At 46.3% G+C, this 27,388-nt stretch overlaps 2 protein-coding genes and 1 non-coding gene across 11 annotated transcripts in view; 2 read left to right on the top strand and 1 right to left on the bottom strand.

Moving 5' to 3' along the window:
- The window catches only part of BCL9 (BCL9 transcription coactivator), a 74,869-nt gene extending 63,596 nt beyond the window's left edge, over positions 1 to 11,273 (top strand). For all 6 annotated transcript variants that reach the window (XM_037906293.2, XM_037906315.2, XM_043538418.1 and 3 more), the window contains 6 exons: positions 920 to 1,236; positions 2,360 to 2,549; positions 3,020 to 3,119; positions 3,566 to 5,804; positions 7,881 to 8,141; positions 9,095 to 11,273. In XM_037906293.2, coding sequence (XP_037762221.1) covers positions 920 to 1,236; positions 2,360 to 2,549; positions 3,020 to 3,119; positions 3,566 to 5,804; positions 7,881 to 8,141; positions 9,095 to 10,209 — 4,222 coding nt within the window. In that variant the 3' untranslated portion in view covers positions 10,210 to 11,273. The remainder of the gene's footprint in view (positions 1 to 919; positions 1,237 to 2,359; positions 2,550 to 3,019; positions 3,120 to 3,565; positions 5,805 to 7,880; positions 8,142 to 9,094) is intronic.
- A 967-nt stretch (positions 11,274 to 12,240) lies between these two features.
- Positions 12,241 to 12,314, top strand: TRNAI-AAU. Its single transcript has one exon. It is a non-coding gene; the product is annotated as a tRNA-Ile (tRNA).
- A 3,699-nt stretch (positions 12,315 to 16,013) lies between these two features.
- On the bottom strand, positions 16,014 to 27,026 carry ACP6 (acid phosphatase 6, lysophosphatidic). Of its 4 annotated transcripts, none has more exons than XM_043538420.1 (10): positions 26,939 to 27,026; positions 22,460 to 22,588; positions 22,242 to 22,372; positions 21,614 to 21,693; positions 20,537 to 20,624; positions 18,764 to 18,896; positions 17,679 to 17,779; positions 16,900 to 16,995; positions 16,501 to 16,666; positions 16,014 to 16,190 (listed from the first exon to the last, which is right to left on the bottom strand). In XM_043538420.1, the coding sequence occupies exons 3-10, from the start codon at positions 22,334 to 22,336 to the stop codon at positions 16,065 to 16,067; spliced, it is 885 nt and encodes a 294-aa protein (XP_043394355.1). In that variant the 5' UTR covers positions 22,337 to 22,372; positions 22,460 to 22,588; positions 26,939 to 27,026; the 3' UTR covers positions 16,014 to 16,064. The 4 variants fall into 4 exon arrangements, with proteins under 4 accessions (XP_043394355.1, XP_037762268.1, XP_037762275.1 ...); XM_037906340.2 differs by lacking the exon at positions 26,939 to 27,026 and adding an exon at positions 26,036 to 26,814; XM_037906347.2 differs by lacking the exon at positions 26,939 to 27,026 and adding an exon at positions 26,036 to 26,790 and having other exon boundaries at positions 16,529 to 16,666.
- Positions 27,027 to 27,388: the final 362 nt, after the last annotated feature.

Raw genomic sequence — 27,388 nt, 5'->3', positions numbered from 1 at the left:
CTGACCAACTGAAGGAGCAACATGGACAGGCTCCATAGTGAGGCTTGCTACAGTGCACTGCCTTTTGGGCTGGGGGTGAGGGATAAAATGAGCTCCCAGCAGATCCCTGCAGAAGAAAGGAAGAGGGATGACAGTGACTAAAATAAAGCGGGGAGGGAAGACTGTAATTGAGTGGAATCTAAGGAGACAAAATAGTTTTAGGATGTAGTTTGTGTAATGGGTCAGTGGGTGGGAAAAGACTGTTTTTGAGTTTCTTTTGGTAAACTCTAATGCAGTCTCCTCCACCCCATTTTGCAGGAGTGTGTGTGGAGATAGTATCCTCCTCTTTCCCCATTCAAAGGCAGCTTATAGCTGGTTTAATTGTTTTCATGGTCAGAGGTTTGTATTTTCCTGGCGAGTTTCCCTGATCTGTGATGAGTGCTGCAATAATGCTGGGTTTTCCTTATGCTCTCTTGGGCTGGCTTGTGGTGGGTTTCTCTGCTCTGTGATCACAGCTGTACTGTGTCATTTGGGTCTGGATGGGTAGTGTGGTGAACTTTGTGGTGCCCTGTTTGTTTACTTTGAGCTGGTCTTGGTGTGAGATGCTTTTCTGTGTACATAGAAACCGTTGTCTTTATTGACAGAAGCCCCAGAGGTAGCTCCTCATGTGACTGAGCAGTTCCTGGGATCTGGCAGGCCGGCTGCTTGTTCTTGTGCCTCCTTGAGCACTGTGATCCCATATTGGATAATAACCCTTTCTAGGCATGTTTGAAAAAGCAGCTAGATGAAGCCAAGCATGTAGGCATTTCTTACTCAGCAGTAACTGCCTTGCTTGGTAAAGGTGGCATCAGCAGTGGTTGCTGCTGCTGCTTCTCTCTAGTCCATTCCCACCAGAGTGAATCGACAGTCTAATCTCTCTTTTTAATTCTCTTTTTTTCAGTAGCCCCAAATCAAAGCAGGAGGTGATGGTCCGTCCCCCCACAGTGATGTCCCCGTCTGGCAACCCCCAGCTGGATTCCAAATTTTCCAACCCGGGTAAACAGGGGGGCTCAACCAGCCAATCCCAGCCCTCTCCCTGTGACCCCAAGAGTGGAGGTCACCCCCCCAAAGTGCTCCCTGGCCCAGGTGGGAGCATGGGGTTGAAGAATGGGGCTGGAAATGGTGCCAAGGGGAAGGGAAAGAGAGAGAGGAGCATTTCAGTGGATTCCTTCGAACAGAGAGATGCTGGGACTCCCAGTGACGATTCGGAAATCAAAGGTAAGTGCTAAGTATTGGTGTGAGATGATCATTTGGCTTGTGGGTGTTAGCAAAAGCATGTCTGCCTGAGGTGGTGACTGTGTTCAGTTGAAGTACAGCCCTGATTAGGATTGGAAAGTTGTTTCATGCTAACACTGAAACTCCCCAAGAGGTTTTGGGAAAATAAATAAAAGCTGTTAGTCTCCTTCCACCCCACTCTGTCCTTTGGCCTCCCAGGAGCTTCTGTGTTTGAATTGGAGTATCGAAGCCAGCATGCAAGCCACTTTTGTGAATACAGACAAGTAAGGTGTATTGGGTGATGATAATCACTTACACCTCTGTAACTAGTAGGAACACAGGACTGGGAGTCAAGACTTCTGGATTCTGTTCCTGGCTCTGCCACTGATTCATTGTGAGACCTTGGACGTGTCATTACCCCACTCTTTAATTTCCTAACCTGTGAAATTAGGTGCAGTATAAATAGCTGCTGCTTGTGTGTCTCAGTTGTGATATTTGATTGATTGTTCTGAGATCGCCACATGAAAGGTGGCGCAGAAGTGCAAAGAATTATTACTGCCCTGTGATATTAGGTCTTCCAGGATTTGCATTTGATAGACACCTTGACAGAGTGGCAACAAGAGAGCTTTGGCCGTAAAAGACCTAGGTCCAGTTTGAGTTCGTTTCCAATTGGTGTGATTAGAAGCTGTGTGGTCAGTCTGACAGTATAGCAGACTAGGGTTCAGGTGGCATGAGTAAGGGGAGAAAAAAGGTCTCATATAAAACTTTCCCCACCTTACAAGAACTTTAAATGCTTATCTGCTTGTGTGTGTGTGTCTCTCTCATATATGCTCTTTGACCTAGTCATTTGTGAATGCTAGGAAACTAGCTAGAGCTGAGACAGTATGAGCTTCCTCTCAGCGGTGCCTGCAGAGTTTTTTGGAGTGTGAGGGGGAATCATGGTGTAACAGGACAGTTTCCTTAGTACTAACTGGGAGAGGAGTCTGAGCTTTCTTTATGGGAACGTTTGGTATCATGATGCCAACTGAGAGTCAAGGGTGAGAGGAGTATCAAACTTCCTCACAGCTTCAACACTGGTGAGACCTTCCCTCCCCCCTCCTCCCCCCGACCCCTTCTTCCTTTCCAGACTGCAACTCTGCCGACCATATGAAGACCCAGGATTCCCAGCATACGCCACACTCCGTGACTCCTTCAACTGCTTCAGCCCCAAGGTCTTCCACACCCTCCCATGGCCTGACTGCCACTTCGGAGCCAGCTAGTGGACAAAAGACTCCATCCAAAGTGGTTTATGTCTTTTCTACTGAGATGGCCAATAAGTACGTAAATGTGTCCTTTGTGTCTTTCCCTCCATTTGTGTTTTACCTCATTACATTAAATTCAAAAGCACGTTTCCTCCTTCAAATCCTTTGTGGGGTGGGTAGCCATTTACAGATCATGGGGGAGCATTACTGACACGTAGCCGTGGATGAGGATTTTCAGTTTCTTCCACCTAGCCTTGTTTTTGGCAAATGTTGGCAGACAGCCTGTTTCATGAGCTACACAGTGGATGGTTTAGGGATGGGTTAAATGGTGACACGAACCCTAAATACTGATTAGCAAGATTCTGTAGATGTGAGGATTTTTCTTCTCCTTTGATTTCTCTTCTCCCAGACCTTTGGGGTCAAAAGACAGGTGACTCAGCCTTTTGCTTTTCTTTTCTCCCTGCCCCTAGTAGTTGGGAGAGAGGGGGATTTAAGAAAGATAATCATCCAACTGCAGCCTCACCAATGTCTGTCTGTCTTTACAGGGCTGCAGAAGCTGTGCTGAAGGGACAGGCAGAAACCATTGTGTCCTTTCATATCCAGAACATCTCAAACAGCAAGGCAGAGCGAAACACCCTACCCCTGGTAGGGAGCCTTTACTTGGTAGAAGGGGGAGATGGAGTGGTGTGCACATGCGTGGGGGAGGGCGAGGGAGGGTGACTCCTCACACTCTGAAAAGCATGTTCTTGGCTGGAGGGAGCACTGTGCAGAATTAAAGGATTTAGTGCTTCCAGAGTAGTTTTCCAGCTTTATTATAATTGGGTGGAGTCGTTCTGGTGATATAGGAGAGAGGTGCAAACATCATCGTTTGGGTCTGTCGGTGACACATGAGTGAAATGAACATTTCATCTTTGTCCAAGACTCTAGTTTGCAAATTATATGTGAAAGGCATCGGTTCCTACAGAAAGTGTTCATAGTGGGTTTGTGTGACTAAGGTGGGGACGAGACAGCGCATCTTGATCTTTATCCCTCTCACTCCATTCACAGAGATGTAAAAAGAGCTGATTAAAATGTTCTGCTTTGTCTTTCAGAACACCCAGGTTTCCGCACTTCGAAATGAAACCAAGCCTCTGCCACAACCTCAGCCGCAGCCCCATGCTTCACAGGAACACAATCCTCCCCAGAATGCCAAAATACAGCCAACTCCACCTGTTTCGGCACCAGCATCGAAATCCGCTGGCCCCCCGTGTCCCATGGATCAGGACAGTCCTGGAGTAGAGAGTAAAGTGATGTCTGTTGGCAGCCCTGCAAACTCCACCCCATTGCAGACTGAGGGATTTGGGCAGAGTTCAACCCCAAATAATCGAGCAGTCAGCCCAGTCTCCCAGGGGAGCAATAGCTCCAATGCAGACCCCAAAGGTCCCACCCAGCAGGTACCCGGTGGTGACCCATCCAGTTTAGGCGAGAACCCAGATGGACTGTCTCAGGAGCAGCTGGAACATCGAGAGCGCTCATTGCAAACTCTACGAGATATACAGCGCATGCTTTTCCCTGATGAGAAAGAATTCACTGGAGGGCAAAGTGGGGGGCCTCAGCAGAACTCTGGAGTTCTGGATGGTCCTCAAAAGAAACCTGAAGGGCCAATACAGGCCATGATGGCTCAGTCCCAAAGTTTAGGCAAAGGGCCAGGACCTCGGACAGATGGAGGGGCTCCATTTGGCCCTCAAGGACATAGAGACATGCCCTTCTCACCAGATGAAATGGTGCCACCGTCTTTGAACTCCCAATCTGGACCCATAGGACCAGACCACCTGGATCATATGACTCCTGAGCAAGTGGCCTGGCTGAAGCTACAGCAGGAGTTTTATGAGGAGAAGAGAAGGAAGCAAGAACAGGTTGTGGTGCAGCAGTGTTCCCTGCAGGACATGATGGTCCACCAACATGGGCCTCGAGGTGTGGTTCGAGGCCCCCCACCTCCCTATCAGATGACCCCTGGTGAGGGCTGGGGTCCTGGTGGTCCAGAATCCTTTGCTGATGGCATGAATGTGTCTCATTCTCTACCCCCCAGAGGCATGGCCCCTCATCCCAATATGCCTGGGAGCCAGATGCGCTTGCCTGGATTTGCAGGAATGATGAATCCTGACATGGACAGCCCCAGTGTCCCAAACCCCACATCCAGACCTGGGCTTTCAGGAGTCAGTTGGCCAGAAGATGTGCCAAAAATCCCAGATGGCCGAAACTTCCCTCCAAGCCAGGGTGTCTTCAGTGGTCCTGGTCGAGGGGAGCGGTTCCCAAATCCCCAGGGCCTGCCAGAGGAGATCTTTCAACAGCAGTTGGCAGAGAAACAGCTGGGCCTGCCCCCTGGCTTGAGCATAGAAGGCATCAGGCCTGGCATAGAGATGAACCGGATGATCCCCTCCCAGAGACACATGGAGCCTGGGAATAACCCCATCTTCTCTCGCATGCCTGTTGAAGGGCCCCTGAGCCCCTCCAGGGGGGACTTCCCAAAAGGAATGCCACCTCAGATTGGCCCTGGTAGGGAGCTGGAGTTTGGGATGGGCCCTGGGAGCATGAAGGGGGACATAAGTCTGAACGTTAGCATGGGCTCCAACCCATCTATGATACCTCAGAAGATGAGGGAAGCTGGAGTGGGGCCAGAGGAGATGATGAAACTGCGTCCAGGTGTGTCAGAGATGCTCTCCTCTCAGCAGAAAATGGTGTCATTGCCATTTGGAGAGCATCCCCAACAGGAGTATGGCATGGGTCCCAGGCCTTTCCTTCCTATGTCTCAGGGCCCAGGAGGTGGTCTCCGTAATCTCAGAGAGCAGATTGGGCCTGACCAAAGGACTAACAACCGGCTCAGCCACATGCCGCCACTACCTCTCAACACAACCAGTAACCCGAATAGCCTCAACACAGCTCCCCCTGTTCAGCGCAGCCTAGGACGCAAGCCCTTGGATATCTCTGTTGCAGCTAGTCAGGTGCATTCACCGGGCATCAACCCTCTGAAGTCTCCCACGATGCGGCAGGTCCAGTCTCCCATGCTGGGTTCTCCCTCGGGGAACCTTAAGTCTCCTCAGACTCCATCCCAGCTGGCAGGAATGCTTGCAGGGCCAACTGCTGCAGCAGCTGCTGCTTCCATTAAGTCTCCCCCTGTTTTGGGATCTGCTGCTGCCTCACCAGTCCACCTCAAGTCTCCTTCCCTCCCTGCACCTTCTCCTGGCTGGACTTCCTCTCCAAAGCCCCCGCTGCAGAGTCCTGGGATTCCCCCGAACCACAAAGCATCTCTCACCATGTCTTCCCCAGCCATGCTGGGGAATGTGGAGTCAGGTCAGTGCTTCCTTTTCTATCCAAACGTAAATTCTTTGGTTCACATATGGTCATCTTGAAGTGTGACATGAGATGAGAGCTTAGAGGCTACCCAGTGTGCATTTGGGGTAGGGAGTGCAAAGAGGAGAGAGAACATGGAGCTTTTCCTGCCAGTTTGAAGCAGGTTGTGTCTAGGCTCAGAACTAAGTGAATGTGGAACATGAGAGGAGGCAATTTGTTATGGAGCTCACCCACATCTCCTCTTGCCCATGTGCACATGCTGAATACTGCCCTTGTCCGAGAGATGATGGTCAAGTATATTTGGATTGGTTGGGAGGAAAGAGAAGGGGAAGAGGAAGTCACTCTTTGCAGAAGAGCTTAGAACAGTTTGTTTGCCAGCCTGTCCTTAACTGAAATATTGTAGCACTGGGGAGAAATGTTGCTGTTTAGATCATAAAGGTGTCTCAAAATAAACGGGTTTGTTAAGATAAAGGAGAAACAAAAGATACCTGTAGGTAGATGTGTGCTGGCCATAGGAGCTATTGTTCACAATCTGTTCAGACACAGGTATAGTTTTACTTTACAAATCCTCCTAGGAGGAGCTTTGTTGATACCAATTTAGATTTTGTCTATTTCATGTATAGTTAGAGGTAGCAGGTGGATTATCTACAGCTGCTCCTCAGAGATGTGCGGCAGGTCTGTGGAGTGGTGGTGGTGGTGGTGTTTTGTATTATCATAGCACCTGGGAGCCCCAGTCATGGCCTGGAACGCCTGGGGGAGGGACTGCCAGCGCCTAGCACAAAAGACCGTACAATCTAAGAACAGATCGTGTGAATCCAGAAACCTATCTGTTTGGCATTTCAGCAGCACCAGTCTCCTCTTTCATAGATTCAGAGCTTATATGTGACTGAGTCTGTTTCTGCTACAAGCTTCCAAATATGTAAATCCCTGGTGTGCAGCGTTTCCATGCAGAAGCAGCAGTGTGATGGAACCAGCTCTCAAGAGGTTTTCAGCCTGTGAAACCTCCTCCTTATTGCAGGAGTTAGTGAGGAGACTGTGAAAGATGCATGACTACATTGCCCCCTAGTGTTGCAGAATGATAACTGTATTGAAAGGGACCAGCAGGCTTTTTCCCTGTTCAAAGTGACTAGACTGCTCCTGTGGCTCAGAAACGCATGTTCTTGTGAGTTTTTTGAGCTCCTGTGGCAGCAATGGTTCTCACTAGAGACACTTAATGTCCATTATATGCCAGTAGCTGTCAGTTAGCCGTCTTATTCTGAGTCGTATGCCTAGCATGTGCCACACTGGGAAGGAGGAAGAATCTGGATGCTTGTGTCTAGAGTGGCCTCTGAGGTGGAGGTGTTAAACTGGCATTGAATCTGGGCTTGAATTGCTGCAATTAGACCCAGACTCTCTAATCTGTTACTACTTTTGTGCCTAGAGGAGTATTTAATATCAGAGGTTTTTTTGGTGGTGGCTTTTGCTTGTCTTAAACTTCTTCCTGAAAGCAGTGACCTCTTACTCCAAAACTGGGCCAGGCATCTTGAAGCTTATTGGTGAGGAGACATGGGGACTGGGAGCAGCAGAAAATTGTGTTTATACCTTTGGAAGAGGGAGGGATATTTTACAATTACAGTCTCAAGGAGTATCTTTCCCTATTAATTTAATGAGCTTTTATATGCAAGACTTAAGCTTAAATCAAAACAGGAAACTTTGTATAAACTTTTAATAGAGCTCTCCAGAAATTGGCATGGATGCCTGTAGTGTATGACCTACTATGGCTGTATGTCCTCTTGTTTCTGTCTCTGTGCTCACATTTGAAGCATAAATGGGAAAGGAATTACAATGGAAGTTTGGGAAAGTTTTTTTCCAACTTGTTGACCATGCTTCTGGAGTTAATATTGTCTCCTTCCCAAAAGAAACCACATGGATAGAAATCCACTGTCTAGGAGTACAGTGTGTATTTCAACCATACTTATCTGGTTGCCTCACTACTACTATTTGGATGGACTCTTGGAACCATTGAGGGGGTTTTCTGGGAGAAAAGGGGTTTATTTTAAAGGGGAGAAAAAACACCTAAACCCTTTCCTCTTTTAGGTGGCCCACCACCTTCCACTGTCAGCCAGTCTGCTCCTGTGACTCTCCCTGGAAATCTTCCCTCTAGCAGTCCCTACACAATGCCTCCAGAGCCCACGCTCTCCCAGAATCCCCTCTCCATCATGATGTCCAGGATGTCCAAGTTTGCCATGCCCAGCTCTACGCCACTCTACCATGATGCCATCAAGACTGTGGCTAGCTCGGATGATGACTCCCCTCCAGCACGCTCCCCAAATTTGCCACCAATGAACAATCTACCAGGTAAGGCAGCTTCCCAGCCAGCCTTCTGCACGCTCTGCTTCTGTTGGAGAATAAATGGTTGGAATGCTTCCCAGAAACATACACCCTCTTTTTATACAGAGGATGGAGCATGGTGACTGTCTGGCTTGTGCCAGAGTAAGGGGGCAGCTGCTCTGTTCCTTATCCAGGCATTAGGGGAGAAGAGAAATAAAAGATCCTGTCCCTTTAGGCTTAGTGACTTGCTCTATAATGAGTGAAATGTGTTTACACTATAAGCCCCTACCCCAAATTGTTTGTTGTTCATAGGAACACAATAGAAATCTGTTGTGTTTTTAAAAAAAAAAAGAAAAAGAAAAGCCAATTGAAAAAGATAACTCTCAGCGGGGAGTCTGGTGACAGGCATTTGAAGACTTTGCCTGTAGTTTACTGGTTTACAGTCTGCCCAGGACAGTAGTGATTGGAGCTGATCACATACTTGAAAAAATGACTTGATGGCAAATTGCAGCTTTCATGGACTAATTAATTTGACCAGCTCTAACAGCAGTGAGAGCTGTCTGACTTGCAGGTACCATATGTTTGGAAGGGAGGTATTCAGTCCACTTGCAGTGGACAAATGTCTGTGTATGTTTATAAAACAACCCCCACCCCCTACACACACTTGCCACTAATTTTCCCGCTTGTTGACTGTCTTGACAAAATGGTCACAATATGGATTGGATCTAGAGTGACCTCTCCTCCTACTTTAAGAGCCCCGTTCAGTCCCATTGGAACAGTGTGAGGACAAGGTAGGACTCCTGCAGCCCATGCTGTGTACATTTTATGGTTAAATAGAACAGTAGCCCTAGCAAGTGAAGTTTTGGCATCTTTCACTGGCACTAATTTTGTTTTTTAAATTGGAGCCAGGAACATTACACAGAGTTCTTCTATCTTCATTGATTGTCTGATCTAAATATGATTCTTTGTTTCTTCCTTAGGAATGGGCATTAATTCCCAGAATCCTCGAATTTCAGGTCCAAACCCAGTGGGTCCAATGCCAACCCTTAGCCCAATGGGAATGACCCAGCCTCTTTCCCATACCAATCAGATGCCCTCTCCAAATGCTATGGGACCCAGTATACCTCCTCATGGGGTCCCTGTAGGACCTGGCCTGATGTCACACAATCCAATGATGGGGCATGGTTCCCAAGATCCTCCAATGGTACCTCAAGGACGCCTGGGCTTCCCACAGGGGTTTCCTCCAGTACAGTCCCCGCCCCAGCAGGTGCCATTTCCGCACAATGGCCCCAGTGGAGGACAAGGCAACTTCCCTGCTGGAATGGGCTTCCATGGAGAAGGACCTCTGGGGCGTCCCACCAACCTGCCCCAAAGTTCAACAGATCCAGCACTTTGCAAGACTGGAGGCCCTGGGGGTCCAGACTCCTTCACTGTTCTAGGAAACATGCCTTCAGTTTTCACTGATCCAGACCTGCAGGAGGTGATCCGCCCTGGAGCCACTGGAATACCAGAGTTTGACCTGTCCAGGATAATTCCATCAGAGAAGCCTAGCCAGACACTGCAGTATTTCCCTCGTGGGGAAGTTCCAGGCCGCAAGCAGCCGCAGGGTCCTGGGCCTGGATTCTCTCATATGCAGGGAATGATAGGAGAGCAGACTCCAAGAATGGGACTTGCATTACCTGGCATGGGGGGCCCAGGGCCAGTGGGAACTGCTGATATCCCCCTCGGAACTGCTCCATCTATGCCAGGCCATAACCCAATGAGACCACCTGCCTTTCTGCAGCAAGGCATGATGGGACCTCATCATCGGATGATGTCACCAGCACAAACGGCAATGCCTGGTCAGCCCACGCTAATGAGTAACCCAGTAGCTGCAGTGGGCATGATTCCAGGCAAGGACCGAGCCCCTGCTGGGCTATATAGCCACCCAGGTCCTGTTGGCTCACCTGGTATGATGATGTCAATGCAGGGCATGATGGGACCCCAACAGAACATCATGATTCCCCCCCAGATGAGACCCCGAGGTATGGCTGCTGATGTTGGAATGGGAGGATTTAGCCAAGGCCCTGGAAATCCAGGGAACATGATGTTTTAAGCTGCTACCATAAGACTGGATGTTCTGATCCTTGTCAAGATGAGATTCCAAGTCCTGACGGCTTTTGGGGAGCTTCAGGAGTACAGTTTGGCCATGCAATAGGTGAAAAGAGACCAGAGGATGCTTTGGGAAATCTCGAATGTATGGAATTTACCTGAAAACAGATTATTCATTTTAACAGGTTTTTTTTTAAGATTTATTTTTTAAAAATTATTTTTGTGGACTTCAGTATCCCATGATGGCACCTGCTTTGAGAATCTGTAGCTGTATTTTGAGAATTGCCATTTGTCACAAGTTGCACCATTCTCTGTATGTTTACGTCCTTTGGACTGGCTTCTCCCAGGACTCTCGGTTATTTTTTGGGGCTTTTTTTGTGTACTGTACTATATTGTAAAAGGGATTTTAGCAGAGACTTTAGTCTTTGGGGTGAGAGGAGAATGGGATTCTAGGCTGTTTACTTTAGGTGGAGAATCCATCTTCAGAACTTCGGACTATTTTCCTTCAACTCCAATGTATAGAAAACCAAACTACGACCTCAGAGCAGAGTATTAATGAAAAGCACAAAAAAGGAACTTAAGTTCAGTGAGGGGAATCTTTTAAAAGAAATAATAAGTTAAGGACATATTTTTCAAATTATGGAGTGCTGTCCAGCACCTTCTGTCTCTCCCTCCCACTCCTTATTAAATAGGCTTCCCTTTCCGTCCCCTTCTGTCTCCTCCTTTGGCAGCTGCAATACAATGTATTATTTTGGGGAGTAAATCTAGAAGAGCCTCTCCTCGTGGGGAGTTTTCCCACTTTCAGGAAGGGGCTGGACTTGGACACTGTTACATTCTACAGTAGTCTCTCTCTTACTGTTTCCTATTCTCCTTTTCTTAGAAACCCCAAGTGATTTTATTAATGTGGGAGTGGAACAGACACTAAAAGTTATCCAGGATTTTTTTTTGTGGTTATTTTTTTTCCTCCCCAGCGTAAGACGTTCTGTGTAACCTCCATTAAATTTGGTACAAAACCACTCGCCAGGGCTGTGGTGTCAGAAAAATAAAATATATTGTTTCTTACAAAAACGGACTTTTTTTTTTTAATCCAGTCCAGTGGTGTCCTGTGTACTTCACATGACTGGCAAACTTTTCCTTGTTTGTTCCCTTATTAGGGTCACAACCATATTAGCTGCTAGATGGGACTAGCTTTTGTATCTTATAAAAGGTACTGTATTGGTTGCCGTGTGCCTCTTTCAGTTCACTTCTTCTGTACTCGTTTTACCTGTCCTGAGCTGAACTTGATTGTTTCTTTGAGTTTGGCATTATCTCAGAGGGGCAGGCCTGAACCCTGGAGATGGTATCCACAGCCTCTTTCAGCACTTTGAGGGCTGGAGAATTGGTTAAAAACTCTCTCCTGCTTCTGGACATCCTTCTGGGTTAGTGGTTCTTGGTCCACTGCAAGGCAAGTATCTCCTTTCTATTGCAACTGGGAGAAGGTCTGACGCTGTTTGCAAAGTCTGTTCACTGCCAAAGTGTGTCTGCCCAAAGGGCAACACCCAATGGTTCTTTGTCACACTGGGTTGCTGATGAGCGAGGTGGGGTTTCTGACTTGTGGATTAGAGGCTAAGGTAAAGGGGAAAGAACTAAAATAAATGACAAAGGTGATAGATAAATCCTCAGTGAGCAGGTTTATTAACGAAACAGCCCGACTGGGTAAATTGTTGCCTTGCTGCTCTTTCATTGATCCATGTCTAATTCCATCTCTGCTTTTTTCAAACCTTTTTGAGAGAATTTCAACAATCAGGTTTTATGTCACGTGCATAGGGAGGAGAGACTGGATACTAAAACATAGTCCTTTCTCCTGAGTAAAACTGCAATTTATTCTCAAATCCTCCTCCTGCTTTGTTTGAAGGAATGAGGTAGACTTTATTCATACAAGCTTGGCTGCTCTTTCTCCGTAGTAACGTGGGAGGAAACATACTGCTATTCAGATTCTCATTTCAAATCTCTGCACAGCCTGATGGTGAAAAAGCCCAAAAGGTAACCCCCAGATGGCCGGTTAGCTCAGTTGGTTAGAGCGTGGTGCTAATAACGCCAAGGTTGCGGGTTCGATCCCCGTACGGGCCACATCTTTGAGGGGGGAGGGATAGCTCAGTGGTTTGAGCATTGGCTTGCTAAACCAAGGGTTGTGAGTTCAATCCTTGAGGGGGCATTTGGGTCTGGGGCAAAAATTGGGGATTGGTCCTGCTTTGAGCAGGGGGTTGGACTAGATGACCTCCTGAGGTCCCTTCCAACCCTGATATTCTATGGTGAACTTCTGAAACTTAATGGTAACATCCCTGCTATATCACAAATACATGGTAAATATTTGAAATCTGTTTAAAGTCGTAGATTGTGGTATTGCAGACAGTTCATTTGTAAAGTACACATGCAATTCTCAGTATCAGGGTCTAAAAGACAGTATATTCTCTGGGTTGCAGACCATATGACAGGCTAGCTAATCTACTCAAGAACCATGCAAGTGAGGATCTGTATCTTGCATACAAATTCTCCTACCAGCTAGCTTAGTATTTGTCTTCTGGTGGTACCCACTAAGTGATGCTTCAGAAGATTTACAACATTCTTTATGCTCTTGGGATCTAACCTATGTTGAATCAGAAGGTACTGGGACAGGTTACTGCCTGAGTGGCATCAGTGCCTAAGCCTCATTCTTTGATATGAATTTAGGCATCCTCATATCTTTCTTAATTATAAATGTGACTCCTAGACAAATTATCTAGACCTCTTAAATATAGCGTCTGATCTGATGAACTACTAAGGCACTGTAGGCCACAGATTGCAAATATGTTGCATAAAAGATTTAATTTAGTTAATAAGCGCAGCACCAATAATTTAATCAAGAATCTGCTTGTTCTCTGACAGCAGAAAGAGGTGCAGCTGATTAATTTTCACTACACTTCATAATTTTGAACACATCCATCATGTCTAATGTAAATGTTCTTTTCCACGTGTAATCTTTGCACACTCATGTCTTCACACGTAATTAAATATATGCAGTTGTCCTCTGCCAAATTTATTCACTATTTGGTGTTTCTTGAAGAGAGATGAACAAAGTTGAAGGCAAGACTCCAAGTTAGAGAAGTACCATGGTCTGCTACATCAACTTGGTAGCAGCGACTCTTAAAAGATCTCATCTCACATCTGCCGTTGGCCTCTTCCCTTCGTTTTCTTCCCACTTTCAGCAGCGGATCCTCCAGGTTCAAAGCTGTCCAATGTAGATAATTTACAGTATTTTTATAGCTGCCTATTGTAGACATGACACTTCAATACCTTGTGCCATATATTGTTTTAAAGAGCTGGAGTGTCTCTTTTTTTTTAATCCTTTAAAGAAAACTCCACTAACATTTACTGTGTTGGAGCCACAGGCTCCACTTCAACTCAGTATCAGCTTCTCCTCCTCTGTCTTAAAACTTGGTGTGGAAGTTTCATTATTCTCCCTACTAACGCCTCAGCATGAAAACCAGTTCTTTAATTTACTTTAACTGCTTGTTGCAGACCATCTTTAAATCAACATTGGATATGTTTTCCCCATAGTTATTATTCTTAAGTTTGAAGGACTTCTAGTTTAAAAAAAACAAACAAAGCAAACAAACCTGTCTGATGCTGCATTGAGGGGGAGATGGACTGGACGCCCTAAATGAACTTATATTACATTAAGGTTTAGTTTTCCTTTATAGAAATTTCTCAGTTGATCATATTAGATTCAGTAATTGGCTTTACTAGTCTATCCTTAGATATACATTGCATGAACTGTAAGTAGCGGGATTCCTCTTTACTGACTCTTGTAGAGAGAAGCCCTGTTTTGGAGTTGATGACTTTGAAAAATAATATCCATGTTAGCATAAATACCTCTGCTACTTCATACCTGTATTTGCTTTTTAGCAGTTGGCAGTATCCTCCAGTCTTGTAGACTTACAGCCCTTAACTTCCTCCTTTGGTATTTGTCTTTGTTTAAAACTACACTCATCTCCCATCAGAATTCCTTTCAAAACTATTATTTATAGTGGCTACAGGTCTGCTAGACATTAGATAGCTCTATAGGTCTTGGACAAAGCCCCCAGCACACAGTGCCTTTGTAGTGCTCCTGCTGCATCACTTCTGGCTGAGTGTTGTGCAGAAGAATATTACTGCTAGTCACAGACAATGAGCAAAGACAAGGGCAACTTCCTCAGCAGATCTTGGCTTAATTCTTTCATCACACCATCACCCTTCCATTCGAATTTTGTGCTTATATTGAAGTTGTCATACTGAATTAGTCCATTTAGTCCAGTATCTTGTCTGACAGCAGCCAGTGCCAGAAACCCCATATATAACATCATGGAATAACCTGTTGAGAGCTGAAGCATGAGGGTTTTATACTTTTTCTAAGATGTATTTTATCCTACCTAGGGTAAGTGGTTCTTTTCGTTAGCTGTATAGTCCTTCAAAATCTGCCTGTGTTCTTGAGAGTATCTTGTGCCAATGGGTTCCACAGAATTCCTTGTTCAATTTCACTAGATGGTATCTTGTTGTTCTATGATGAGGGTAAATGACCTTATATTTTACCTTCTGTACAGCTTTAGTTATTGTATAGACTTCCTATAATGTCCCCTTTCCCGATAGTCCTCATCGCTTCAGTCTCCACATAAATAATTAATCTTTATGGCTGTAATCACTTCCATTGCTCTTCTTAGAATGCTTTCTGCTGTCATTCTTGAGCTAGTGGGCCCAGAGCTGAACACGGTGATCCAAATGAGGGTGTACCATTGACTAATATGATATGTTCAGGAGGTGTAAGAAGTTAATTGCAGTTAACACATCTGATTAATTCAAAGTAAATTAAAGTGGCTTTTTTTTTTTTGGATGCATGCTAATTGCATACCTCTGAGATAGGGCTTGGTGGGGAGGGAGACATGGCCAGTCTTAAGGATGGAGGGGGCGGGGGCACTCTAACTGGTGTATTCCTAGAGTGCTCTCACTGAGTACAAGCTGCCATGATCCTTCCCAGTTTGTGAAATCTGCAAGTATAGGCTAGAGTAGTTCACTATACTTCCCTGTTAAATTGAGACATCAAATTCACCTAGGCATTCATTGTCTATGTTCCCATACTTAACCTTGGCTTGGTGTAGTTATATGCTCAAAGCAGGCAAATTTCCATATGTATCATGATAGTAGAAAGGGGATTCAGCAGCCTCTTTACTGCCTTGGAAATGGGAGAGGTCTGCATGGACCATACACACTATCAATGGACTAGACTACTTCGTGCAAACATGCTGCTTGGGACTTAAGGTGAGATAAAGAAGGGAAGATAGCTTCTGTGCAGAGCATGGCTACTATGGTGAGGAAAAAGAGGCAACAGTCTACATTGCTTTCAACATAAACACCAATGGAGGCACCCTGGAGAGTGTCATCTCTAGAAGCAGATAATCTGACATACTCCAGCCTTTTGCTATTAGGGAGGGGGTGCGGGGGTTGATGTTTTCCCTTCTATGTCCACAGCAGCAGGTCAGGCCAAAGCTTCTGTCTTCCTTCGCTATCTTCAGCGTGAGAGACAATCTCTAACTGCCTTTGTATTTTGACAGTAGTTCATACTGGCAGATGCACTACCCAGATGTGAGGTTGAGTTACTCTATATTACACACACTACCTCCTCTTGCTACAAATGCATGAGTTAGCAGCAGTGCATACCAGACCGGCGGAATCCTGCATCTGGCATGAACAGGTCTAGTCACCTTCATAGCAATTTGTTGGATGGAGAGAGGGAGGAAAGAGTTCAAACACCAAAGGTTGTAGGCAGGAAATGGAGTTTTATTTTAATACTACTTATGAATTAGTTTGCTAGTTCTCCTCCATCTGGGAGCAAAGGACGCTGTACTTCTCTGGACTTACAGCATAGTGGGATAGAGCATTTAGAAATTCCTCCAGTGGGCAGAGAGCTGCTCTGCATCCTCTCACCAATTGTTCCTGCAGATAGACAATCAAGTTTACACTCATTTAGTAAATGACAAATGCTTATGTTGCCAAAACCCCTTTTGTATGATCTCAAACAGATGATGAGGCAAAGGATAAAGAACTTTGCCAAAAGGTCCCACTGAATCAGTGGCCAAGCCAGAAAGATAATTAGGCTCCTCCCTACTCATCTTGTGGGTGAGTATTTTAATTATGTTCCCTCTGACAGCCGAAATCTCTTATTCCACAGCTTAGTGTGCTGGAAATCTGCTGCAAGACCTACTATCAGGCCACTTGCATTGCAGAGCCACCACTGAGTCCTTACCTCTCCATTGTAAGACAGATGTACAAACCATTCTTTAGACTGGCGATGCTGATAGAGTTCCACTGTCACATCTGCGGCATAGGGTGGCCACTTGTGATCAAAGGTCCCCAGTGCCATCAACAGAGGGATGAGGGTAACGTCATGAGCAGCATAGAGAATGAGCTTTCTGAGGGGTGGGAGGAGAGATACTAAAATAAACATTTTGCATTTATTTCTCTGGATATCTAGCTACCACCTGCATGCCTTTGTTAATGGTGGATTAGCTTTTAAAACTCAGATAATGGTTGCATACACAGCTGTTCCTTTACCCATACACACTCAATGTCTAAGTAAATTGACTCTTTACAGGTGCAGCCAGTCACTGATGGTAGCTAGAGAGACAATTATATCGTCCTGTACCTGGCCTTTGTAGCAGGAGATGATGGATCCATTGCTTTCATTATATTCTCATGTACTGCATAGAGAAGACGACCAACACACATCTGGAGAACCTCTCTAGAACAGATGGAATTGGAAATTAGCCTGAACAAAAAACTGTGGTCCACACAAAAAAAGTTGGTGAACTCTTGATCTGTCCTTTTATTTCCCTTTCCCATTTTGTTTGCTCCGATATTCGGATACTCAACCTGGGGTCATGACTATACCCTCCACTTCCATAATGGCTTGAAGGAAGGGGGAATCCTGAAACATTGTTTTAATGCAGGGTCAAAATATGGAGAGGTTGAGAACCACAGCCCTAATAAAAGGGGAAAGCATTCCCATCACCCAAGAAGAGCTGAAGGGCATTGCAGGTGGGGGACTTTTTTTTTTTTTTTAAGGAAAAAATATCATGTCCTTTGGCAAAGTTAGCCTCCTATCTCCTTTTACGAACAATTGTGAAACGGTTACTCAGCTGTGTATATCAGCTGAAAATGTTCTGCAAGTCGTGTGCTGCAGGCCTACTCTTCCCACCTGTATCAACCCCTCTCTTTGCAGCCCAGCTGTGCGTTACAGGTGATGCACCACCGGGATAATCCTCTGCCTGGTGGAAATCAGATTCCACATGTCTGGAATGACATCCTACAAAAGGGATTCTTTGCTCATCCAGCCCCAGCCTCCCCTACTGGAACCTTCCCCACTCAACCTAGTGAAGTGCAGAACTTTTCCTTCAGACTGGGGTCTGGAGTATGAGACATCACCTTGAATTGTGTTCCAGAATGTAAATCATTGAGTCGATAGATCGACGCTCAATCGTTTTCAGGAAGTTCTTCAGCACGAGGCAGCTGGGCAAGTCATGTACCTGAAAGAACACGTGGGGTGTAACAACCAGTGTGCAGGTACCGAGGACACATACACACTCACACCTAAACAGGTGTTCATGGGCTAAGTTTCACAATATGCACACTTCACAGGTCTGCACTTGCTGTCGGAAACTAAATTGTGATGGGTGTTGCAGTTTTGGGGGAATTTAACATAAGGAGCTGGCCCTTATACCAACTGCAAGGTTTATATATATTTCTCCTTAAGCTTTCACTCACATAAAAAGCACTAAAGGTGCTCTTGGCACTTATGATGGACGCACAGAGCTATTCGGCTGACAGCCAGACCAGGTGAATCCTATTAGTTCCAATGTGAATAGGGCTCTATAAAAAGGAGTTTGAGCCTCACTCTTTGAGACAGGGAACTTTGAGCAAAGACAGAATCCTGCAAGAAAAAGCCCTGGAACCAGCCAAACTCAAGAGGAAGGATAGGTCAAGGTCTATGTAAGTTAACAATAAAGGCAAACTTCAGGAAGGCAGTAAATTTGGATCATATGTACCGTGGTAGGAGCCGGGTGGAAATGCTGCCTGCCTGTAGGCCCAGTTCTTTGCATGCTGATTAGAGCTAGGTAAATAATAGGAAAATTTTTTGCAAATATAGAGGCCAATATTTGAATTATTTACTAAGCTTTGTAAGCTGAGTAAAGGAAGAAAAATATTTCTTTAACTTATTTCAGGGGTGGGGGAGAACTTGCCATTTAAATAAATTTGTCTATTTTACAACCACATGCCCGCCAACTCTTGTTGTTTAGAGAAGAGGTTGCTCTGAACCTTGCTTCATATTAAGACAATCTTCCTCAGGCTGCTACTTTCCAAGAGCTGCATCCAGCCAACTGGGCTGCACAGGTAGATGCCTGTGGAACGCCATTGACTTTACGGGGCTCTGCATATCCACAGGGGTCTACCTGTGCGGATCAGCTTGCAGGATAGGGGCCTGACATTGGACATAATTGAAGCAACCTCACCTGCTCAGCAAAGATGTTGTCGAGTAGAAGAAAAAAATCCACAGGCTTCTCACTGTCGATCCCCATCTCCTCTCGAATCATCTTCAGATCATCAGAGATGCCTGGCTGCAACAAGACACTTTCCATTTTACCCCTGTCAAGAAAAAGGAGGCTTTTTAGATCCTCAGGCACGCTGGCAAGAGCAACAAGATAGCCACAAGAGAACCTCCCTGCTCGTTGGGTAAGGCTGTCTTCCAGGAGTGCATGGGGGAAGAGAATGGAAACCGCTTAGTGCTGGATGGTGTCCCAGCGTTTGGAATGCTGACAGTAGAAGAGACAGATTCTCAGTGTCTGAGCTGATGCTGAGATTTTAGATTTGTCAGTAGGACTCTAACCTGGGGAGGAGATGTTCATTCCAAGGAGGAAATCTAAATGAGACACAAGCATTTCAAAAGAAAAGGACACACTCGGCAATGATTACATATCAATTAGTAGGCGGTGTCACTGGAACTCAGCCCACCTGTACCTCCAGGGAGCACTACTTTGCCAAGCTTGCCTCACAAGGAATGAGCAGTGAAAAACCTCTGGACTGACTTCTACATTTGTTGTATTTATTATAGGGGCAATGCAGAGTGATGCCTTTAGTTAACTTGGCCTCTAGCCCCTCTTTTCAATTCTTTTTAAACTTTGCCAAACTTCACCCATTTGGGCAGTGAATGTCCATGCTGGATCTTTGCTTCAGTCTGAATGGGGGGGCGCGGCGCGGCATGTTTCAGCAAAAACTCTTCAGCCTTTTCCCAGAACTAAATTGGGGGAAAACAGCTTTATCAATGTTAAAGAAAAAAGTCGGACCATTTCTTTCAACAGCTCTAGCACCTCACAAATCCATCCCTATTTGGCAATCCTCCCAAAAATTTTACACATCTGCAATTGTTCAGTGCTTGCTCCTTAGTGGTGTGAATGTTCCAGCTGCAGTGTGCATGTTCTCAGGCCTCATTGAGCTGCCTGCAGTAGTCAGCCTGCTTGCCTGTCCACTCCTTACTTCTGACCCCATCAAAATACACCCTACCTTGCAAAGCCAAGCACTCAGTTTTCATACGCCAGAATTAAGGTTGCCTCTTTGTGTGTGAGAATTCTGATACTCTACTAGGCTGTAGACAAAAGCATGTCAAATAATCCAAGACAAGCCCAGTACATATGTGCAAAGGGGACAGAGTTAGATAGCACTGGCAACCTTAAATCTGGCATTTATTAACTTGAGTGCCTGACTTTGTAACCTTAATGTTCTTTTCATGTAGATTTTTATAAGAAATATTTTAAATTCTCAGATAAAAACTTTGTTAAACAGGTGCTCAGCCTTAACTCCAATCAGTTAAGGGTATAAATATTACACGGATGTTGTAATGATCCCAAAACAAAACACTACACACGCCCTGGACACTCAGAGTTAAGGTTAAATTTAAAATAAATCCAAACACCTTAAAGAATGGAACTGTAGAGTTAAGGCTCCCAAGCAACCTTAACTCTGCCGTGTAGTGATGCCATGTTATAACCATACAATTATGATTTGTGCACAAGTGTCTGTAGTGATTAGATTAAACTGATCTTTCAAGAGCCATTAAATATTTTTTCCCACAGAGTGTCACTTATACTTTATGCAACTGCACAGAGACAAGGCGTACAGCCATTGCAATAGGAAGAATTCAGTGAATGAGGAAAACATGGTGCTTTCAGTTATTAGCAGTGATGTGCCATGATGGGGACCTCATAAGGAGAGATGTGACTGGGGATTACCTGCTCAAATGCTTCAGGCGCCGGCAGTTCTGGTAATTGGGGTAGAGGATTTCAGTGCTTGCTTCATCAGTGACAATAGTGATGGGTCCTGTGGAATGGACAAGAGGAGGCTTCTGTTATCTCTAGCATAACTGGGTTTGCCTTATACTAGATCTGCTTTCACCAGTACAGGAATACAGAATTGGGCCTTTGTGCAAGACCATCTCCTATTAAAGTCAATTTCCTTGTGCAAGGTCTCACCTTTGTCCTCATGTCCTTCCAAGGCTCTGCCAGATTCTATTTTTGTTAATCAATATTTACATTGTGGTACCACCTAGAGGCCGTTCAGTTTGGAGCCTCATTGTGCACGGCTGTGGGCATACAGATCATAAATGGCAATCTCTGCCTCAAAGAGTTTATTGCTGTAGGAATCTTAACTGAGCCAGGGTGTGTGTGCGAGTGTCTGTGTGTGGTATTTCCTACTGCTGAGTTTAGTATTACTGTGTACTACAAAATATATTCCTCCCTGTTACCCATTAAGAGAGTTATGAGCTGGTAGGTAATTCTACTGCTGCCAGGACATTCAAGCCTAGGGACCAACAGCAAATGAGATGCTCTCAAGACAGTCATATCTCTAGGGCCTGCTCCCTGTGACATTAGTCTCACATTGGTGAGCTTCAGGATGCAGGTGAAGGTGTTTCTGGATGGTCAAACTTTTAACAGGGCTCAGGACTCTTACAAGCAGAATGCTCCAGGTTCTCTAGAGACACATTTCAGACCTGACAATGTAATGTGGCCTACTCTTCGTTTCTCATTGCCTGTTTCTGACGCTGGTAAATGCTGCCCTACTCAGTCAAGCTGAGCTTGCAGCACCCGTGGGAAGGGATCAAGGATGGGCATCAATATGAATCCAAGGAAGAGACAGAGCAGAAGGCAAACTGACAACTCATGCACTAGGCAGGAGATCCTAGATGGGAGGAAGAGCAACAGAAGGGTGGTGGGGAGACAGCAACCTGGGGACCAGAGCAGTTGGGATGTGTGAGAGGAGTGTGTATAGAACAGTCAGAAATGACCCCCCCACACACACACACACCATACCTTCTTTATGCTGTTGGAACAGCCCAGCCAGCAGACACCGCGTGGACTCCAGATTGCGAACAATATTAGTGGAACGGATGCTGAAAGAGAGAAGGCAGCTTGTGAACTGTAAACAAGGCCACATCCAAGAACAACCTGTTGGACACGGGACCTTGATCTCCTCATGAATCAGCAGCTCCAGATCCCCACTGTCAATATTAGCATCACTGAAATGGCAACTCGGACACCAGAAGGCACTAGTGCAGTGGCTCTCAAACTTTAGTACTGGTGACCCCTGTCACACAGCAAGCCTCATAGTGCAAACTCCCCCCCCCACTTAGAAATTAAAAACACTTTTTTAAAAAAATATTTAACACTATTATGAATGCTGGAGGTGAAGCAAGGTTTGGGGGTAGAGGCTGACAGCTTGTGACTTCCACATGTAATAACCTCATGCCCCCCCCACCCCCCAGTTTGAGCACCCCTGCACTAGTGACTCCTGGTACAAAGCTGTACTGGCCATGTGGGAGGGGTCAGAGGCCTGCAGTGAGAAACACTGTGGGAGGAGGATGTCAGTCAGGAAGCTTTCATTCAAGAAGCAAAAGTGAGGGCTGTGGGGGGACTCATGCAGGAATTTTCAGAAACTCACAAGACCTCAGAAGGTTTGAACACCGGAGACAGAAAGTTGATCTTCTCCACGTAGCTTCTCCTCAGCCTTTCCCCCAGTTCAAACATCTGCTGCATCCCCACTGTTGTCAGCTGCCCAGCAATGACACCACCCTGGGGAGAGAAACAGCAGTCACATTCAGTGCCTGGAAAGATTAAAGTCTCGAAGAGGAACCTGATCAAGGGGAAGGAGTCTCTCACCTTCAGTGTGGTCTTTTTGTATTGATCTTCATAAGGGGAGTGGGGTTTTGGCCCACCAGAGAGGTCAGTTACTGTGTAATCAAACTGGGTTTGAGCAGGGACTTCTAACAGAGTTGGATGCCACTCCACCTGATGCAAAAACATGAGAGAAATGCTTCAGTAGAAAATAATCTTCCAATCGCATCAGAACTACTCTGGGCTACGCCAAAGCATGGGGGAACACACTGCGCTGCCTCTGCAATAATGAGACAGGATCAGGTAATACATAGTACATGACGCTATCATCTTCTGTTATATAGCACAGCATCTTGGAATGTATGGTGCTAGGACATCTGAGACCCTCCATTATTGAGACACGCAACATGACCTCTCTATTGCTCCTGAGAACCTCCAGCGCTGAGACAGCCATACCCCTCTAGCAGCTGAAGAAATAACAGGCGATCACACCTGCTACTAACAGCAAACTGAATCTCTCCTTGAGCTAAATGGTAGAGCTAGTACTCTCAGATTCAAGAGCTCCCAATCGGAGTCCACGAAAAGCTGGGTCAATCACAATGATGCCCAGGTAAGTGGGGTAGTGTAGTGCCTGCTTACTGGAGCAGCCTGCATAGCAAGTGTTCATTGCCTTGGCACAGCTCTCTGTGTCTGAGTATTGGGAGTCGAGCACTTGGTTAAAGTGGCAAGTAGAAATGGTTTTGCCACTTCAGTGGCAGGGAGCGTGAGAGGGATGATCTCTACTGCTGCTGCTGTACTGGCAAGATCTAGCCATTTTTTACTCCAAGCCCTAAATTTGTGCCACCTACAACAGAAAACTGAAGCCAGTACCCATTGTACCAGTACAAAGAAGGCGTGGACCCGGATGGATCTTGGTTCAAAAGGGCAGCAAAAAATTGGATCTAGCTGGTATTTGGCAAACACTGTAATTAAAAGTGGCTTTGTGCACTTAAACAGATACGCATCTTCTACAGTAACAACGTGTAGTTACATACGTTTGGAGAAAATGTGACACTGTAGTTGGATCCCTGCACATGACGCTATTTAAGTTAGAAGTGTGACAGACATCTTTCTGAGAGTGTCAGATGCCAAACACTATTTTATATCAGATACTGAGAGTGGCTAAGGGATAGGACATCAACAGCTTCTCAGTACACAAAAGTGAATTTATAGTATTTCCATGTAGTTAAACTAGTGATCATAATTATGTGTACTTCTACAGTAACAGAGGATCCAGTTCTGCCTCAGCTATGCACCCACACTAACTTCAATAGAACATGTTCGGGCACTCAATATTAACTACGTTTTAAATTAATACATCAGAACCGTGCTAAACTGCAACTTCCTAATTCCCATGTTTAAATAAATGGTGTGAACCCTCTTCTCAGCAAAGATTTAACAGCAGACTCCTGTAGTGAGGTTTCATATTGCCAAGACTTCATTACTTTTTCACATTATTAGAGAGTATGTTTACTACTACGCCATATTGTATAAATAATTAAAATTAAACTACAGCTATCACAATAAATGAATAGAGAACACTGTAATGAAATAGCTTTGTTATTCTGTTCACTTACTAATTAAAAAAAATCAGCACTTGGTAATGGGACTCCCTGTTGTCACGCCAAATGAGCAAGGCTTTATAGTATTGTTAATTGCATCTAACTTTAATTAATTACTATTTTATCCAATATTGCTATTTTTTCCAAAATGGTATCCTAACAATTCTGACTCCCTTTATCCTGTTTGGATTTCTGTACAAGTCAATTTGAATCAGAGATCTATCTCATCCCTGTTTTAAAGACAGCCATTACACCACCCCTGGCTAACATATCTACCAAAGCCACAAATTTGATAGCAATCTAGGTCACAGTTGGAACCACATTTGGAACCAAACACTCATAAGCATAGTTGCACTGAACACACTAACATCAAATATGATCTGACCAACACTAGACAAGATGCTCCCTCTTCTTCCACCACACCAGCTCCATTTATTATCTACACAGATAGTAAAAACCTAAGATTTAGGGGCGAAAATGAACATCTTCTGATAGGATTCAGATACCACATCCAGGAGTTGGAAGATTCACCAAGTCTGAATCCCTGCACGTACAAATGTCTCTGAAGCAGGGCACTGACTATGTTTGGGAGGTACAGTGTCATTAGATTCTTAGGTCCAAAGCCCTTACCTAGGAATTGCAGGTGTTCTCAGCATGATGACCAAAGGGCAAGCTAACCTTGCAAAAAGACATGTGTTACCCTTCAAAGGAACTTTGGTCTTTTGGAGTGTTTAGGCTTTAGAAACAATTTATGAGATGCCCAAAACAAAACAAAAAAACCCCAGAGTCCAGGTCAGAAGCCCCACCACCAGGCGGCACCATTTCCCAGTGTTGGATGCCAGAACCACCAGGCTCCCCAAGACAAAGGGCTGCCATGTCTTCACTTTGTCAAACCCATCCTGTTCACCGAGGATCTCCTCTCCTCCTGCTAAACCACACTGCCACTTCCCTGAAGGATAACTGCTCTTCTCCTCATAAAGAAGTGTAAAGCACACAGCAGGTAGGGAGGTAGGGGAGAATGGTGTACAGATAAGCATTCTGTTTTTAACACTAGTTGTCATTATACAGAGTAATTGATTTTGAGTTGAGAGAAGAAAACTAAAAATTAAGTGGATCCAGTAGTGGATTTCCATCCTCTCCTCCCAAGCTTTATTGCACCAGAATGCACTGGGAACCAGACTTTTCTAGTGCAAGGGCACTGAATAGAAGTGTTGTTTGTAAGTAGCCAACATGGCCTAATAGACTGGGGCTTAGGAGACCTGATTTCTAGTCCTAACTCTGCTGCAGGGAGGAGACCTTAGGTAAGTCATGTCCCCTTGTGCCTCAGTTTCCCCCATCTGTTAAATGAGGATAATGAGACTTCCTTTGTAAAACACTTTAAAATCTAGTAATAAAAGAGCAGTGGTATTATTGAATGGTAAGATGTGGGAACCAAAATACAGTTGGGTCCAGAAGAATCCAAATGCTAGATCTGAAATTTTGCCACTCTAGTTGATCTGTCAGGGTCCAAATTTTACTATTGTAGTGTCGTCAGCTATACTTGATTATAAATATGGTACAGAAACTGGGAGTTCACTCAGAGCTCAGTCTGGACTGTGAATCAGCTGTACCAGGAAGAGTCAGAATTCACACTTTAGCACAGTAGTACTTGTCTACTTGCCAGTAGACGCTACAGTTTAGGAACAAAAATTACATAGATTTTACTTGAAGTCAAATTTTAAAAAACAACAAAACACTTCATGGTTGTGCTCTACTGCTCTCTAGTGCAGTGCTACTCAAAGTGGTGGTCCATGGACCGGTGCCGGTCCGCGAGCCATTGGCTGCCGGTCTGCGCGCACATTGGAAAAAAAATCTGCCAGTCCCCCCCACATCAGGTAGCTTGAGAAGCACTGCTCTAGTGCACACCCTGGCACTGCAGATACTCTCCTCTCTCCCCAAGATACAGGGACAGCAGCTTCCTCTGCTCCTCAGATCAGCCACACCGCCCTTACGTCCGGAGTTTCCAGTAGCCCCCGCTCACCTGCTCTGGTTTCGGGATAGGTCTTAAAGGAGTGCGAGCTCCATGCCGAAATATGACCTGGACCAACTTCAGCTCCAGCTGAGGGCGATCGCCGCTGTACTGAGTTTTGTCCCTTCTCAGCTCAGCCAGGGCTACCCTCTTCTGGTGCACACAGAAAGCCAGGGTGCCCACGACACCCACTCGAGCCCAGATACCCATGCCGAGGGGCTGTCCTCCCTAACGGATGCGGCGTGTGGATTAGCTTATGTAATGGCAGCCCTGGGAAAGGGCGGCGGCGCAAGGAGGCTGCACCTCAGCCCGCGAATTCAGCCGCCGCCCACAGGCGGCTCGGGGGCGGCCAGACAGCAAGTGTGAAAAATCAGGGCCCGTTTCGGGGGTGGCGGTGGTGATAGCGGCGTTTATAAGGCGAAGTCCCAATATGGGAACGTCTGGTCACCCCAGCTGGGGGGCAAGGGGGAGGCTGTTGACCCCCCCCCCCCGCCCCTTTCCTTTAGCACAACCCGTGAGCGAGGTGCCAGGGCTAAGCCCCGCTCCGCCCGGGGGGAGCGGGGGGGGGGGGGGAGGCAAAGCGTCACGTCGCAGCAGCAGCCGCCGCCTCCTCCTCTCCTTGCCGCAGCTGGGGGCCGAGCTAGGCAGCCGCAGCCGCAGCCCCGCTCCTGGCGCGTGGGGGGGGGGAACGGACCCGTCCCCGCTACAAACTCCGGAGCCTCCCAGCCGGACCCGGGGCCAGTTCGATCACCCCGGACAGTGAGAAGGGCGGTGCTACGCACAGGATTATGGGAAATGTAGTTTTCCCACCAGCGTGTTCCCTTGCTGGGAGCCCGCGGAGAGACTACAACGCCCAGGAGGCAGCGCGGCGAGGGGGCCCCTCCTCTTTCCTGGTGGCGTTCGCTGCGCGCTCACCTGTGAACTGGGAGGGCGACGGGACGAGCTCCGTGGAGCTAGCGCATGCGCAGAGAAGGACTCGGGGGGGGGGTCTCGCGCTGTGACTGGCCCGCGTGCTGCGCTCGCGGCTCCTTGAAGTTACCGCAGGGCTGGGTGCGGGCTGAGGTGAGGCGTGTGCATTGGCGGGTGCCCTGGCCTTGGGGCTGGGCCACGCCCCTGCAGCTGCCAGCATCTCTCCCGCCCTTTTCCCGTGTGCAGTCCACAGTGAGCGGCTCCCCGTGCCCAGCTGCAGAGATCATTCTTCCATGCTCCTCAGAGACTGCAGAGGGCAGGGCCACCCACCCTCTGCAACCCTCTTCTCCAACACCCCCAAGCTGGTCCCCTCCATAGTCTCCTATGCACCACAAGATGTTCAGGAAGTCCCCCTGCCCCGACACCCCAAGATGTTCAAGAAGCCAAACACTCCCC

The sequence above is a fragment of the Chelonia mydas genome, chromosome 1 (genome assembly GCF_015237465.2).
Source record: "Chelonia mydas isolate rCheMyd1 chromosome 1, rCheMyd1.pri.v2, whole genome shotgun sequence".
Classification (NCBI taxonomy): Eukaryota; Metazoa; Chordata; order Testudines; family Cheloniidae; genus Chelonia; species Chelonia mydas.
This window is presented reverse-complemented; position numbering and strand designations above follow the sequence as displayed.